Source organism: Dermacentor variabilis, chromosome 1 (assembly GCF_050947875.1).
Source record: "Dermacentor variabilis isolate Ectoservices chromosome 1, ASM5094787v1, whole genome shotgun sequence".
Lineage (NCBI taxonomy): Eukaryota > Metazoa > Arthropoda > Arachnida > Ixodida > Ixodidae > Dermacentor > Dermacentor variabilis.
In genome coordinates, this window is record NC_134568.1 from 276455544 (window position 1) to 276471525 (window position 15982).

Consider the following 15982-nt stretch of genomic DNA (forward strand, 5'->3'; position numbering starts at 1 on the left):
CATGCCTCGTCAGAAGAGAGAGACAAAATGCTTTATTGTACTGAGTGGTTCAGTTCCACAACTTTTTTTTCTGCAATCAGACGCAGGCTGGCACAGCGGCCACATGTACATGCAGCTCTCGCTATTGCATGGTGGTTTCCTCCACAGTTCTATGGTTTTCTTCGACATTTGAAAAGAAATTATGGCTAGAGAATTTTTCTTGGTGCATGAAAAAAAAAAAGGTAATTTGGCTTTTATGCCATCAATGGGCAATATTTGGGATTCAGCCATGAACATGGTTTCATAGACAGCGGCGTGCATGCAAATGCGGATATTGTCCTGTGGCCTTCACAAATAAGTCAGCTGTAGCACGAGTAGAACTTATGTTTGCTTACCCCCCCCCCCCTTTTTTTCTTGAGAACTAATATGGAATTGTGATGCCTGTCATTGCCCTTCTTAATTCTAGTCGGTGAGAAGAGGAATTTTTCCTATATAATTATTAAAAGAATCGTACAGGTGGGTCTGCTAATGATGTAAAGCATAAAGCAGTTTCCAAGGCAGTCAATGTTTCAGTATGTGGCAAACTGTTTATTGTACCAACTGAGCATTCTTGAACATGGTAGTAGTCTTACTACCTGGCTAAAGGAAGGCTAAAGGAAAGCAATTTAAGAGCTTTCCGTGATATCATGTGGTGGATATTCAACTTGTAACCGTATTTAGTACAAACGGAGCTCACGAGAAAGCACTGACATGAGTGCGGGAATCCCAATGTGATGCACTATTTCCCATGAGCAGCTCACTCTGGATGTCAGGGTATTAGTGAAGCACATAAAGAAAACGTAGTTCTAATTTGCAGATGCAGTAATTTAGTGCTTCCTTACACTGTTTTGTGCGCACACAAGTGACTGCTTGTGCTTGCAAAGGTTATACACAGGCACCCTGTATAGGCACTCTGCAAATGCTGTTCAAAGCTGGTCTGCATCATTTCTTAGCAATAACTTTGCAATCCACTTTTACAGGAGTGCTCAACAGTATGAATGGCGAAAGTTTCGCCATTCAAACTGTTGAACACTTCTGCTAGAGTGAAGCGCAAAGTTATAGCTAATAAGTTTTGCTACTGGTTTAGTCAATGCACATGTGTGAGAAAGGTATATGTATTGAGACGAAAATACTTTCAACCACAGGATAGCAGAATGAAACATTGTTCCCATTCAATATAGCTGCACCTTTACTACAGCCAGGCTTTGCACATCCCCCTACACTGCAAGGGTTGGGCAGTGGTAAAGGTGTTTGAATAGCAACAATACATTACTTCTTGGTGGCTAGGTGTTGGGTGTGGGGGCACTGTGACGACAGGAACGTTTTCTGAGTGAATCTTGGAAAGCCACTGCGCTTCCCTTCTTTCCAGATTGTGGAGGAGACCGTACATGAGTAAAAAAAAAGTGTATACAGGAGTTTTTCCTTGGAAAACAGCCCTGTGTGGTAACCAACTTAAATTTTAGCAAATAGATTTTCTTCGGTATGCGGCACTGTGAAAAGTCAACTGCGACGAAGACGGAACTTTTTTCAACCATCGACGAGAAAAATCATGTAACTGCAGCAAGCGAGCACTCTCAAACGCTTTCTAATCATGTGGTGAGGGGTGATGTGCATGGCAGAGTGCTATGTTGGGTGAGTTTGTGCAAAGCTAACCTGATATACTGTGGTGCAAAGAAATAAACTATAGGAAGGAGATGGAAAAAGCGCCAAAATGGTCAATAAAAATAAGTCTTTTTTATTATTACAAAGAGTGCTGTGCTCCAAGCCCTTCTCCGAACCCACTAGCTGCGGAGGCCAATAATGAAATTACCCCCAAAATTTTGTGTGAAACTAAGAGAAGGTATGTGAAACACTGACACATGAAAAGTTATTATTGTAATTGCAATGCTGTTTGCATATTTTCCGTGTTATAAGTTGTGTTTTTAGTACTACAGCGCAATAGCTGTTGTATGGAATACTAATCTAGAAATAAACGAGAAGAAAGGGAGTTAACCGAGGGGCCTGATTTTTATTAGTCATATCATAAGAAGCCAACAAACACTGACACCAAGGACAACACAGGGGAAATTACTTGCGCTTAATAAATGAAATAAAGAAACGATAAATTAATGGAAATTAAAGTGGGTGAAAAAAGAACTTGCCGCAGGTGGGGAATGATCCCACAACCTTCGCATTTCGCGTGCGATGCTCTACCAATTGAGCTTCTGCGGCGCCATTTCCCCGGCCGCTTTATTGGGTATTTATGTTTTCTTGTAAAACCCCGGAAGTGTTAGCCAACGCCACCACTCACAGACCTTGGCGGCGGACGGGGAACATCCTTTCTGTCGCAGATGTCACGAGAATGTGATCTTTTTGGGTGAAGGCAACCGGTCAATAAACGCACACATGCTACCTGAAGGCATCAATGTTGCCGGATGTTATTGTTTTTCATTCACTTTCGATTAATTTATCGTTTCTGTATTTCATTTATTAAGCACAAGTAATTTCCCCTATGTTGTCCTTGGTGTCAGTGTTTGTTGGCTTCTTATGATATAATCTAGAAATAGTAAGTCTGAGGCAGTTTCATCACGAAATGTGCATACTCGTTACACGTGTGAGCATACAGCACAAAAAATCACCACATAAAGATAAAGACCTTGGTCCAGAAAGAAAGGGACCATCTCAAATAACATTTCAGATGAATGGCGAAGTGACCTGTGGAATTGCGTTCGATGTGCACTGTAATGCAAGAAAATGCGACTGCCAAAACATGATAGCAAATCAAGGTTCTTCGCTGCTTGAGGCTTGTTTTCCCCAATCTACTTGCAATTCCTTTTTTTTTTTAATTCACCGACTTTCCATCAAGAGAAGTCCCTAACGTGTCTATCATATTTGCTTCGAAAACCTGCTTGCATTACCTCCCTCCAGGCTCCAGGCCATAAGCCAAACATGAATGAGAACGACGGCATGTGTCGGCATGTGTTCGCTGCTTGCCCTATACTGCCCGACGCCAGCTGAACATATGAATCACGATAGGATCAGCAGCACACAGTGAGTGAGTGAGCCGTTATTTCCCCAACTGCAGCGAAAAGTGTGGATGGCTATGTGACCTGTAGCTTTCCGAGCATGCACAACAAACCAAATGTCACATGTTTCGATGCCAAGTGCAAATGCACATTACCACTGAGTCTTGAAACACAAGACTTTCAGTATGTGGTCTTCTCGTTGGAAAGATTTATCGCATTTACTTGCCTAATACTCGTACTAGCATAATGCTCGCATCCCCCATGTTGGCCATTTATTTTTTCATGTGACCGTCATACCCTCGAAAATTACTGCAGTCACAGGCCGATGATGATTGTGTATGGCAGCTGAGCCAAGTTTACCGCCATTTCTTTTTCCAAAGCTTTTCCGCCATTGCATGTGCAGCAGCGCACATGCATTCGACAGTCTCCGATTTCAGCAGCAAAAACGGGGGAAATAAGAGGAAAATACGGACTGTGCGAATAAGGCAGACAACATGTGCAAATTACACTAAGTAAGCTGATGACTATTAGAAAAATTTACTTTTAGCAAATAATCTGTTTCTGCAGTTCATGCTTCTGTAGAGCCTGTGCTTTTATTCTAAAGGCCAGTGTGAGCTCTTGACATTGGACACCTGCGTCATGGGGAGGTAGACACACTGTCCTTCATGAAAGCAATGACAAGGGTTGTTGGCAAAACTTTGAAAACATCTGAGGGCTGTGCAAGTGCTTGCCATGATCATCGTGACCATAATGCTGGCACGATGAATGCTAGCAGCGGTGAGCATGTGAAAGCGAAGTACACATGTGCTAAAGTGCTACTACATAATTTATCATTTCATTGTACTGTGGCTCTGAAACTCGAATGACGTGGTCTCCAACACCATGCGTGCAAGGCTGTGCGCGCTCTACAGCGAGTGCGCATCGGAGGAGGCGGTGGTGTCCCTGTCCTCACCTCATTCAAACTGGAGAGGTACCATCTCAAGCAGGAGCATACTTATATCCAGGCACCCCCTTACATCAAGACGACACAAGCAGACCATATTTCTTTTTATTTTACTTAATCGTACAGTCATTATTAGTTCTTTTTTATTGTATCCTCCCTGATGTCTTTCTGTCCTTTTACCAACCCTCCACCGCCGTTGCTGACAGCGCACTCTTTAGGCATTAGCCGACTGAACTAGACAGTTACTGCGGTCAGCAGTAATTTCCTTCCCTTCCTGTTTCTTTATTCTATCTATTTACATGAATAAACACCATTACTGCAGGCACAAAGGTATATACACCATTTCAAGCCTAACTATGAAGCATTGCCATTCAATCCTTCGTTTAGCAGGTTCGTACTTTCCAGAGTGCTAAAAAAGTAAACACAAGAAAATAAAAACAGAAAAACCTAGCTGACTGTCAACAATACTCAAGCTTCTGTCTGTATTAGTCTCCGTCTGACTCATTATTGAAGGTGTATTAAGCTGAGGTAGTGAGCATTGCAGTCTGCAGGCCATCTACCAAGATGGTTTTTCAAGAACCAGTGGCCTGCAGTCAGAGACAGCAACATCAAAAGCGGCAGTGACGAAACAGTGGCACTAAATCTTTTAGATAGACAATGGTTCAGCCGAGCTATTGCTGAAAGTATCAGCAGTGCAAAGGCCACCACGTGCAGCAACAAAATGACAATGGTACCAGGCACCAATTGTTCTGAAAATAAGGCGAAGGGAAGCATTTTTTTCAACTACAGCAGATCACCAGTCGCAATGGAACAGACCGGAGCATGCTGTGATGGCGAAGAGCAGTTTTCCTTTTTGTAAACATGACTGAGTGGCGTCGCCTGGCAGAAGAATCTGAACTGCACGCAAGATGGTGGCCTTGATACCTTCACCTTAATGACAATGTTTCACCAGGGAAGGTCACCCTGAATCACTTTATATGAGTTCCTGTGCCAATTTAGTTACTCATTTAAAGGATAAACTTATGCTTGTTTCTATCATTTCAGGCATGGTCTTTCCATAGGCACTACAATCTCATGGCACGTTACGAACCTTTGTCAGTCTCTCTAAAACCAAAGAAAGCCGAAAATAATTTGTCAGTAGTTAATGTTTAAAGGGACACTAAAGGCAAATGGTAAGTCAAGCTAAAGTGATGGATTAGTCCTCGAGAATCTCTAAGTTGTCATTATTATCGTGAACAGGGCCTTAATAGTCAAGTTGAGGTAAATGCAGGACATGATTAGACTCCCCAGGGACATTCAAGCACATTCAAGCATTCGTTGCACAAAACATCCTTGTATTGTATTACGGTCAACGACCGATTTTTCGGACCCTCTAGGGAACGTAAAAACGTCCGAAAATTCAGGCAGTCCAAAAAAATGAATGCATGGAAAAAAACGCACCCTTTTTCTTTTTTTCTCAGATCTAGAGGTAAAGGGCGAAGTAACAGGCTTCCGAAACCCTGCCACAGCATCAGTGAAGTGGCTATAAAAAGAGGCGTTCAAAAACTGTATGCAGCCGACTGCCGGTTTATTATGCACATGTGCATCGTTGGGCAGCCGGTGTTATTGCTTCAGTGGCTTGAAGAACTTGTTGATTGTTGTTTTGACGGCGTTCCGGTTGCATGCGATCATATTCGCCTCGATCTGAGCAAGGGTCATGTCAGCACTGTACACCGATGAAAGAGTCAACAGTGCTCGCGTCAACTCAGCGCTGTAGGCGGCGCAGGCATTGGCTCATTTTCAACATCGGAGTCATCTGAATCCCCCCCAACCTGACGGACTATTTCCTCGTCAGTCAGTTCTGCGCGGAAGTCGCGCTCATTGTCAGCGTCAACAAACTGTTCAAAAGTTATTTCCGTGGGTATGGAAACCCCAGCAGAGCGGAGGTCGTTGATCACGTCGTTTGACGGTACTGCTTTCCGCGCTTCGATGCCATCGGCGAGGACGATGAAGACGGAGTGGGCGCCATCGAAGGCAAGCGAAATCCTCAAGTTGCGAACAGTGGAGTTCGCTGACGAGCGTCGAAGCACCTAGGCCTAGCGTCGCAGAGCACACTTCACACAACAGCACAACCACACACCACGCTAGCCAAAACGTGGCCTGCGCAAACAAACAAACAAAATGGCGCCGCTCCGGAAACTCTGCCAGAGGCAGAAGTGCGGCGATGAACATAGCCAGCGTGGCCAGACCAAATCGTTGTGTGACGGCTAGATTCGGCTAGTTGTGGTTCAAAGCGGTGATATGCTTCGGCTGCAAGTGGATTTCCTTCGCAAGGGCGCTGCGCGAGGAGCCAAAAGACCTTCCGTCCGTCAAAAAGTCCGGAAAATTGGATGGCGGGGGGTTCGATTGTCCGAAACTTCAGATGTCCTTATACATTGATTCTAATGGGCTCGTGGCGGTGCCGCGAAGACGTCCGAAATATCAGGCATGTCCGAAAATTTGGGCGTCCGAAAATTCAGTCGTTGACTGTATAAGACAAAATAAAATGCTACTTGTCCAGTTCTATATCACTTTTAGAAAAAAGAACTCACTGAAATAACCCTGACAACGATGCGGGCGGTCAAAAGGTTTCGTTTTCGCTCGACTCCACGCCGCCGATACTTTCGCGTTTCAATAGTTATCGCATAGTGCTGCACTGATTTTGCTGGCTCGCGAAACTCGCACAAACTGCAAGTAGCAGAGAATTCAACTTCCATGTTATGTCGCGGGAGGCTGAACGGTCTATGCCACTTGACCAAAAAGCAGCTGCAGTGGCGAATCCACCAGAGTCTTGGATCGGTACCGCTGTCTGTCGAGCACCGTTTTACTCACTGACGGCAGCAAAGGGTGGTGATGGCATATGCAACATCATCACTACCCCGGTTGGGTGGCGGGAGATTTGAATTGCGAAAAAGGTATTTGGACCCTTCAGATGCAATTTTGTCGTAAACTAAGTCTTTTCTTGGCACGAAACAAGCGTTGCGAGGTTTCTGGAATGGTGTTTAAACGGCCCATGTCGACTTAGTATTTGCGTTTAGTGTCCCTTTAATCCTGCACACCTGATGAAGTGAAGCATTCAAAATCTATTAGAAGAATACTCATATATGCAAATAGCAAATATTTAATTCATAGGATTTCAAGTACCCTTTGCACACCCCTGCTCAGAAGCAGTTCTTTAGCAGGAAACCACTGTTTATAAAAAAGTGGGCGAGGGGATGGAGAAAACCCTGTATGCCTGGCAACAGCACAAAATGAAGAGGCACTTCGAACTAGTCACATAAATAAAATGAAAATGCTAAGATGATGGCAAGGGATGGGAAACGCACCTTTCAAGTCAAAAAGCTCTTCCGATGTTAAGTCCTTCTGCGTGTCATTTTTTTCTGTAGCTGCTGTAACTCCTTCTGCATTTCCTGTAACTAGAATTACATATTTTTATGGTGTGAAAGCAAATGAAGACCAACATAATTCAAGCTGGAGGAAAATATGCACAAAGCAAAGTGTTGACTACTAAAGCAGCCCCAAAGTGTAGATTTATAACTCTCATTGACTTCGATGCATATAATGTCACAACTAACGGGGGGACATAGCTTTCAAAAGCAACTTCCTTACTTCTTCATGCATACAGTCGAACCCGTTTACATCGAATTATTCCATATATCGAACAATTTCTGGACACGGTATAGTTACAATGAGTATATATAGCAAAAATTACGCATACATCGAACAAAACTAGTAGCGACTCCCGATATATCGAACGTCAAGCGGCGGAAAGTGCCCCCGGAAGTTGGCTTTCCCTCGCGGTATAGGGAAAATCCGGCGGCGCGGCTCCATTCAACCGCTCTCCCTACGTGACCGCGCTACATCGGAGCCGCCGACACCCCCCTACAAATAATGATCCTGGCCCGCCCGCCCGCAGCGCTTGCTCAGACAGCCAATCAGAGGCTCTTGTGCCCTCGTCATGCAAGATGGCGAAAGTGCGAGTTGTCTCGCTGCTTATCTGATTCATTGTGTGCGCCTTCTCCCGCAGTGTTGCCGTGATTAAGCGGCAGAATTCGCCTTTCGTCGCGAAGCTCGAAATCATAAACCGGGTCGAACGCGGTGACAAGTCGGATGTCCCCGCAACGTACAAGATTCCGAGGTGCACTCTCGGCTCGATCTTGAAGGGGGAAATTAGGGCTAAAGCGGCCTAACTCGCGACCCGGTGCCCGTAGTGCCCATGGCGCCCGACGCGTATGCACGGCCGTGTACGAGTGGTTCATCCAAAATAGCTTCAGCCGTACCGACTTCCGCGTGCTCGGTGATGACTGTAAATTCTGATTAATGCGACGAAGCTGTTGTCGTTGTTGCCAAAGTTTGGAGCGAGCTGTCAGAATTTCCGGAAGCTGTTGACGAATCAACGGTGGACGCGTTTGTGAGCGCAAATGATGCGTCGCGACCACGGGAGAGCCCGGAAACGAAGACTACATTGCCGACATCGTGCCGAGCACAAGTGAAAATGGGCACAACGAGGAAAGCAACGACCGTCTTTGGCCCACATCCTCCGAAGTGATTGGTGCGCTCGCACTAGTCCGGTGCTTCTGTGCGAATGCGGAATGTTGCGGCCTCAGCTGCTCCGACTCCTTAGACAACGTGGGGAAGTGCGTGCCTCGCACGCAGCGAAATTGCCCAAGCAGAAGAAAATGCAGGACTATTTCGTGCGAAACGAAGCTAGTTTCATCAATAAAGTGATTTCATAAATGGTATGTGCTTTTATGGCATCCAATTATTTAGCAGGCTTATATCGAATTATGCTCTACATCGAACTGATAGGCGTTTTTTTGCAAGTTCGATATAGCCGGGTTCGACTGTATTGATTAAAATTGGCAGAGGTAATGGTAATGTTTTTGTGATATTATCATAGAAATTTCAAAGTTATATGCCAGCAATTTCTTTATTAACCCTTTGAAGGTCATTGATGTAAATATACAGCGCCATGAACAAGTCCAAAAATGGTCGATGCCGTAGATTTATGGGGCCGTCTGTACGTTTAAAAAGCATGCCAACTTCCTAACTTTTTCTTTTCTGTCATGTGCTGCCACTATGTGGGAATACAGGGAATTTTTTTCGCGCGCCTCCTTCTCTCGGTTTTCCTTGCATGGTTTGTTTTAGCACTAGTTCGCTCACGCGCATCTATATAGTACCGCTCGCGCGGGCAGGTAGCGGTTTGGGTTTTGTTTTCACAGGCGGTTTTGGCTTCTTTCGCTTGCAAAACTGATGACTATCTCGTTACTAATCGCTCAAAGGGTGACCACCTGTCTCTCGCTCGTTTAGTGCTCGCAGGGGTGCGCATAGGAAGGATGCCGCCATGCGTGCGTTTCCATAGCTTTTTTTTTTTTGACACTCGCCATAACTAATTGCCTCTGGTTGGCGATAAGATGAAGATTAGCGGAAGTCTGTGACATGTTCTGCTTTTTTGTCGGGCACACAACCACAGTTTTCTTGAGTGCGTGCACCTATGCAGTTCTATTACGCTATGGATGTACATATTAGTGTAAGAGCAGGAACATTTGAGCCTTGCAAAATATTCTCGTGTGCGCATTTTCAAAGCCTTGAACTATGTGTATAACAATGCATCAAATTTTTAATTCTTATAAGTTTATTTCCTTTTTTATTGTTGCTATTCATGAATGAAGAGTATATATATACCAACTCCAAATATTTTATTCTCACTTTACGGTCACTCTAGAAAAATTCATCATCATCATCATCAGCCTGGTTACGCCCACTGCAGGGCAAAGGCCTCTCCCATGCTTCTCCAACAACCCCGGTCATGTACTAATTGTGGCCATGCCGTCCCTGCAAACTTCTTAATCTCATCCGCCCACCTAACTTTCTGCCGCCCCCTGCTACGCTTCCCTTCCCTTGGGATCCAGTCCGTAACCCTTAATGACCATCGGTTATCTTCCCTCCTCATTACATGTCCTGCCCATGCCCATTTCTTTTTCTTGATTTCAACTAAGATGTCATTAACTCGCGTTTGTTCCCTCACCCAATCAGCTCTTTTCTTATCCCTTAACGTTACACCTATCATTCTTCTTTCCATAGCTCGTTGTGTCGTCCTCAATTTGAGTAGAACCCTTTTAGTAAGCCTCCAGGTTTCTGCCCCGTAGGTGAGTACTGGTAAGACACAGCTATTATATACTTTTCTCTTGAGGGATAATGGCAACCTGCTGTTCATGATTTGGGAATGCCTGCCAAACGCACCCCAGCCCATTCTTATTCTTCTGATTATTTCCGTCTCATGATCCGGATCCGCCGTCACTACCTGCCCTAAGTAGATGTATTCCCTTATGACTTCCAGTGCCTCGCTGCCTATTGTAAATTGCTGTTCTCTCCCGAGACTGTTAAGCATTACTTTAGTTTTCTGCAGATTAATTTTTAGACCCACTCTTCTGCTTTGCCTCTCCAGGTCAGTGAGCATGCATTGCAATTGGTCCCCTGAGTTACTAAGCAAGGCAATATCATCAGCGAATCGCAAGTTACTAAGGTATTCTCCATTAACTTTTATCCCCAATTCTTCCCAATCCAGGTCTCTGAATACCTCCTGTAAACACGCTGTGAATAGCATTGGAGATATCGTATCTCCCTGCCTGACGCCTTTCTGTATTGGGATTTTGTTGCTTGCTTTATGGAGGACTACGGTGGCCGTGGAGCCGCTATAGATATCTTCCAGTATTTTTACATATGGCTCATCTACACCCTGATTCCGTAATGTCTCCATGACTGCTGAGGTTTCGACTGAATCAAACGCTTTCTCGTAATCAATGAAAGCTATATATAAGGGTTGGTTATATTCTGCACATTTCTCTATCACTTGATTGATAGTGTGAATATGGTCTATTGTTGAGTAGCCTTTACGGAATCCTGCCTGGGCCTTTGGTTGACAGAAGTCTAAGGTGTCCCTGATTCTATTTGCAATTACCTTAGTAAATACTTTGTAGGCAACGGACAGTAAGCTGATCGGTCTATAATTTTTCAAGTCTTTGGCGTCCCCTTTCTTATGGATGAGGATTATGTTAGCGTTCTTCCAAGATTGCGGTACGCTCGAGGTCATGAGGCATTGCGTATACAGGGTGGCCAGTTTCTCTAGAACAATCTGTCCACCATCCTTCAACAAATCTGCTGTTACCTGATCCTCCCCAGCTGCCTTCCCCCTTTGCATATCTCCTAAGGCTTTCTTTACTTCTTCCGGCGTTACCTTTGGGATTTCGAATTCCTCTAGACTATTTTCTCTTCCATTATCGTCGTGGATGCCACTGGTACTGTATAAATCTCTATAGAACTCCTCAGCCACTTGAACTATCTCGTCCATATTAGTAATGATATTGCCGGCTTTGTCTCTTAACGCATACATCTGATTCTTGCCAATTCCTAGTTTTTTCTTCACTGTTTTTAGGCTTCCTCCGTTCCTGAGCGCATGTTCAATTCTATCCATATTATACTTCCTTATGTCAGCTGTCTTACGCTTGTTGATTAACTTCGAAAGTTCTGCCAGTTCTATTCTAGCTGTAGGGTTAGATGCTTTCATACATTGGCGTTTCTTGATCAGATCTTTCGTCTCCTGCGATAGTTTGCTGGTATCCTGTCGAACGGAGTTACCACCGACTTCTATTGCACACTCCTTAATGATGCCCACAAGATTGTCGTTCATTACTTCAACACTAAGGTCCTCTTCCTGAGTTAAAGCCGAATACCTGTTCTGTAGCTTGATCAAGCTCGAAAGATCAAGCTAGAAAAATTACGGTAAATTTTTTCCGAAATAAGTCCTTAAGATGAATTGGGAACTGCAATAAAAAAATTGACCCTGGGCGGTCGCATATGGCGAAAAAAATCGACCCTCAAGGGGTTAATACTAAATTTTTTCTCCTTTTGGGCTTGTCCCAAGCCTGAAGAACTTTAAAAAATGTGATAGAAGACTTGTTCATAGTACTGTGCCTTCCAAAATGAATGGTTGAGGGCATGACATTCTTAGATTTTTTAATTACACCATGATTTTTTTTAGTTTGCATTTTTTATGAGGTGACTGTACAACAGGCCATTCATTTTAAGCAGAGCAAAAAAAAAAAAAAAAAAAAAAAAAAAAAACCACGGACAAGGAAGAGCACAGGACCAGCGTTGGTCCAGTGCTCTTCCTTGTCCGTGCATATTTTGGTGCTGTTTAAAATGAATGATCTGTACCAACTAGCTCGCACCCAAATGCTTCCAAGTACAACAGGCATCCAGAATGTGAACTATTTGAATCCTTAATTCAGAAAAAGTTGTACTGGCAAAGCAAGAATGTTGTGCCCCGAACTGTATTTCAAACACTATAGTAAAAAAAATATAAACGAAATTGAAACAGACCTAGTAGTCGCAAAGAAATCAGCGGGACAAGCTGAACAGAAGGCAAGAGAAACAAGTTTGAGAAAATGGCTTTCAAAGCTGTGTTTCAGATTGGAAGTTATCAAAAGGCACCAGGGCTGTAGACAGTGATGTCCTATTGAACGCGGGGATTCTGGAGTATTTTGCCTTTAGTCTGAAGGACTTTGCTTGCCTTATTCCCCCCCGAAAAATCCTTCTCCACTGCTCTGTGGAGAGCATGTTGGCCATGATGCAGACCAAATGTTGCACAATATCCCACAAAAGCATAGCAGGTCCCAGAATTGTATTTGCATACTGCCTTGTTGATGGCTGTCTGGGAGTGGCACGGGAGGCTTACCCTTTATCATCACTCACATAAAGTCTCTATCACAATCAATGCCACATTTTTGTCTTTTTGTAGCGATGACCAGATGGCTGAACGAAGGCTTTTAGCAGCATTTTGAATTTTGCTTCCTAGACAACAGTTCAGGAATTAGCTGCACATTAGGAAGGCACTGGTACATGGGCAGCAATGCAGCTGAAACATTCATGGTTTGCAAGCCAGTACTTATGGGGAGGTTTACCCCATGTCATTGCAGCTTAATGTTTGCACCAACTACAATTTTGAGAACATTGTATTGTAAAAGGTTTTTCTCCTTTGAAAATTGTGAGGATAGTTAAATGTGACTTTATTGGCACCTTCACATCATCAAAAAAGCGAGAAAGCCCCGACCTGCACTATAGCTAAGAAACCGTGACTAAAATAAAGAAATAAACTACAAGCCACTTCAGTAGGTATTTGAATGTAAAAGCATGATGACTTCTCTAAATTATCACTTTAAATTAAAACTCTAATCCCTCTTGTTCTAATTTGTACTAACCTTAATCCACCTGAGTTCAATTTATGACCTCTGTCAAGCGGGCAAGTTAAGTGCACTTAGGGAGAGTGTCACTCGGTTTAAGTGCACTTTGCCAAATCTAAACCTGGCAAGTAAAGCGTCACTTGCAGAAGAGTGCACTCCGGTCAGAGTGAGTTGTTTACAATGCTTGCACTAATATGTACAGTGCTCACGGAATGAAACGCGTCAATTTAGGCCTAACTAATGTGCATACTTTCATTTATACCGGCTGCAGTTCGTGACACATTGACGTAACTTTAGCGCGTACACTTAGATCAGAGTCCACGCCACCTTTGGTGACCAGATTCCTAGCGACATGACATGGTACTCTTGAGTACTTTGCACATATGCAGAGTTCTACTAAATGCTCCCTGTCGCGTTTCATTCCGTGAGCACTGTACATTCGTAGCGTAATCGAACTGCGTAGGTGCGCGCACTCAAGAAAACTGTGCGGTTGTGTGCCCGTCAAAAAAGCAACACATGTGACAAACTTCTACTAATATTCATCTTATCGCCAACCAGAGGCAATTATTTTTCGAGAGTCTCAAAAAAAGAACAAAAACAAGCAATGGAAACACATGCACGGCGGCCTTCTTCCTGTGCACTAAACGAGCAAGAAGCAAGCAGTTGCCCTTTGAACGATCAGTAACGAGATAGCCATCAGTTTTGCAAGCGCAAGAAGCCGAAACCACCCACGAAAATAAAACCCAAACCGCCACCCACCCGCCCGCGTGCCAATGCGCGAGCACGTGCGAGCGGTAATATATAGACACACGGGAGCGAACTAGTGCTAAAACAAACCATGCAACGAAAACTGAGAGAGGAAGGCGCGCGAAAAAAATTCCCTGTATTCCAACATAGTGGCAGGACATGACAGAAAAGAAAACGGTAGGAAATTAGTGCGCTTTTTAAATGCACAGATGGCACCGTAAATATACGGCATCAACCATTTTTAGATTTGTTCGCGATGCCGTATATTTACGTCACTGACCCTCAAAGGGTTCAGGGTTAGATTCTGATGCAGACTGTAAACTTACTCGGTGAAAGGCGTGCTCGGTCTGATGCCTCAGTCACCTTGCCGACAGAGGCAGCCGCTGCCCTCTGGCTCCGTGTCACCAATGGGCTTGACTGAGGACTGGCACATAGCACAGTCTTGCGAGGTGAACTACGAGGAGAGTTGCGAGTTGTCATGCGAGTCACCGGTGCCTCCACAACAGATTCCTTCACTTTCTTGGCTGCACCCTGCAGACATGTATCAAGAAATGTTGTAAGGCAAAACAACAGTGGTTTTCGCCCTGAACTCACAGAGAAAAAAGCATGTACAAATAGTAAAAGGTCTGTACAAATAGTAAAGGCCATATTCATATGTACCACAACAACCGATACTCCAAATCATAACTTTGGCACAAACTACAAATTTTACACAAGCACACACAAAAAAAGCACCCATGGCATATTTACATATTTCAGTACAATTATCAACGACACCATGAAGAGCAAAGTTTAGGGTCTGTTGACCAAGTGCAGTAACGGATGTTTGTTGAACACTCATAATATAATGAATTCATAAAAAGTGATAAAGCAGTGCAAGGACAGGATGAAAATAAAGGGAGGTAAATAACCATGACTATCAGCCACCTCCCAAGACTCAAGTTGGCAACAAGTGTCAAGTTTGGCCGTCCCGGAGAGTGATCTGCCACTGTCCATTGTTGCATTGCCGGTCTTTGTGGCGGCTTCTGCCAGTTACTGTGATTACCGTATTTACTCGATTCTAACACGCCCTCGATTGTAACGTGCACCCGTTTTCCATGACCAAAAATTAGAAAAATCAAAACCTCAATTGTAATGCGCACTTGTTTTCCATGACAAAAATAAAAAAAAAAAAAAAAAAAAAACAAGCACAATACTGCACACCTCATGCTTCATACAGAAATATTATGTTCTCTCATTTCTAAAAAACAGATTTATTCCCAATACACTACAGTTGCAATGAATAAAAACACAAATGGAAGCGGCATCTCTTGCCATAAGATTTTCACTGCGTTGGTACGAGTCACGTGGGGCAATAGATATCACTCGTCGTCGCTATCGGACAACACCTTATCGCTATCAACAGACCAATGCATTTTGTCCTCAGTGCCGTCCATGGCATTCGAAATCCAGCACTTTTTAAAGGCCTTATTGACCATGGCAGACGGGATCGTGCACCATGCATCTTTCACCCATCCACCAAAGTCCTGCAGCGAGGCACGCTTCATTTTATTGGCGGGCGTGAATTCGTGGCAGCCACTGACGAGCTATTCGGTGTAGAGCGCCCGAATTCTATCTTTCACTGGCTTGATCAAACAAACATCGAGCGGCTGGAGCTGCGATGTCATGCCGCTGGGTATCACGACAAGGTCGGTGTTGCATGCAGCCAGCTTGTCCTTGATGCGCTGGTCAAGGTGGCACCTGAACGCATCGAGCACAAGCATCCCACGCAGACCCAAACTGCCACCGGGTCTCTTTCGCCAAAAGTTATCAATCCAGTCAGCGACCAAGTCCGTGGTCATCCAACCTTTTTTATTTGCGCACACAATCCCGCCGCTCAGTAACAAGATTCCTTTCAGGAGCGTCTTGCATCTGAAGATAAGAAACGGGGGCAGCTTAGGCCCATCCACAGTGCAAAAAATAATTGCGGTGACTCTAGTTTTTTTGTGGCTGGAATAAAAAACGCGCAC

At 44.2% G+C, this 15982-nt stretch overlaps 1 protein-coding gene across 1 annotated transcript in view; it reads right to left on the reverse strand.

Annotated features, from left to right (window-relative positions):
• The window catches only part of LOC142565105 (uncharacterized), a 62771-nt gene that overhangs the window by 15618 nt on the left and 31171 nt on the right, over positions 1 to 15982 (reverse strand). Inside the window, exons 6-7 of the mRNA XM_075676234.1 lie at positions 14300 to 14504; positions 7311 to 7400 (exon numbers count right to left, since the gene is read on the reverse strand). Coding sequence (XP_075532349.1) covers positions 7311 to 7400; positions 14300 to 14504 — 295 coding nt within the window. The remainder of the gene's footprint in view (positions 1 to 7310; positions 7401 to 14299; positions 14505 to 15982) is intronic.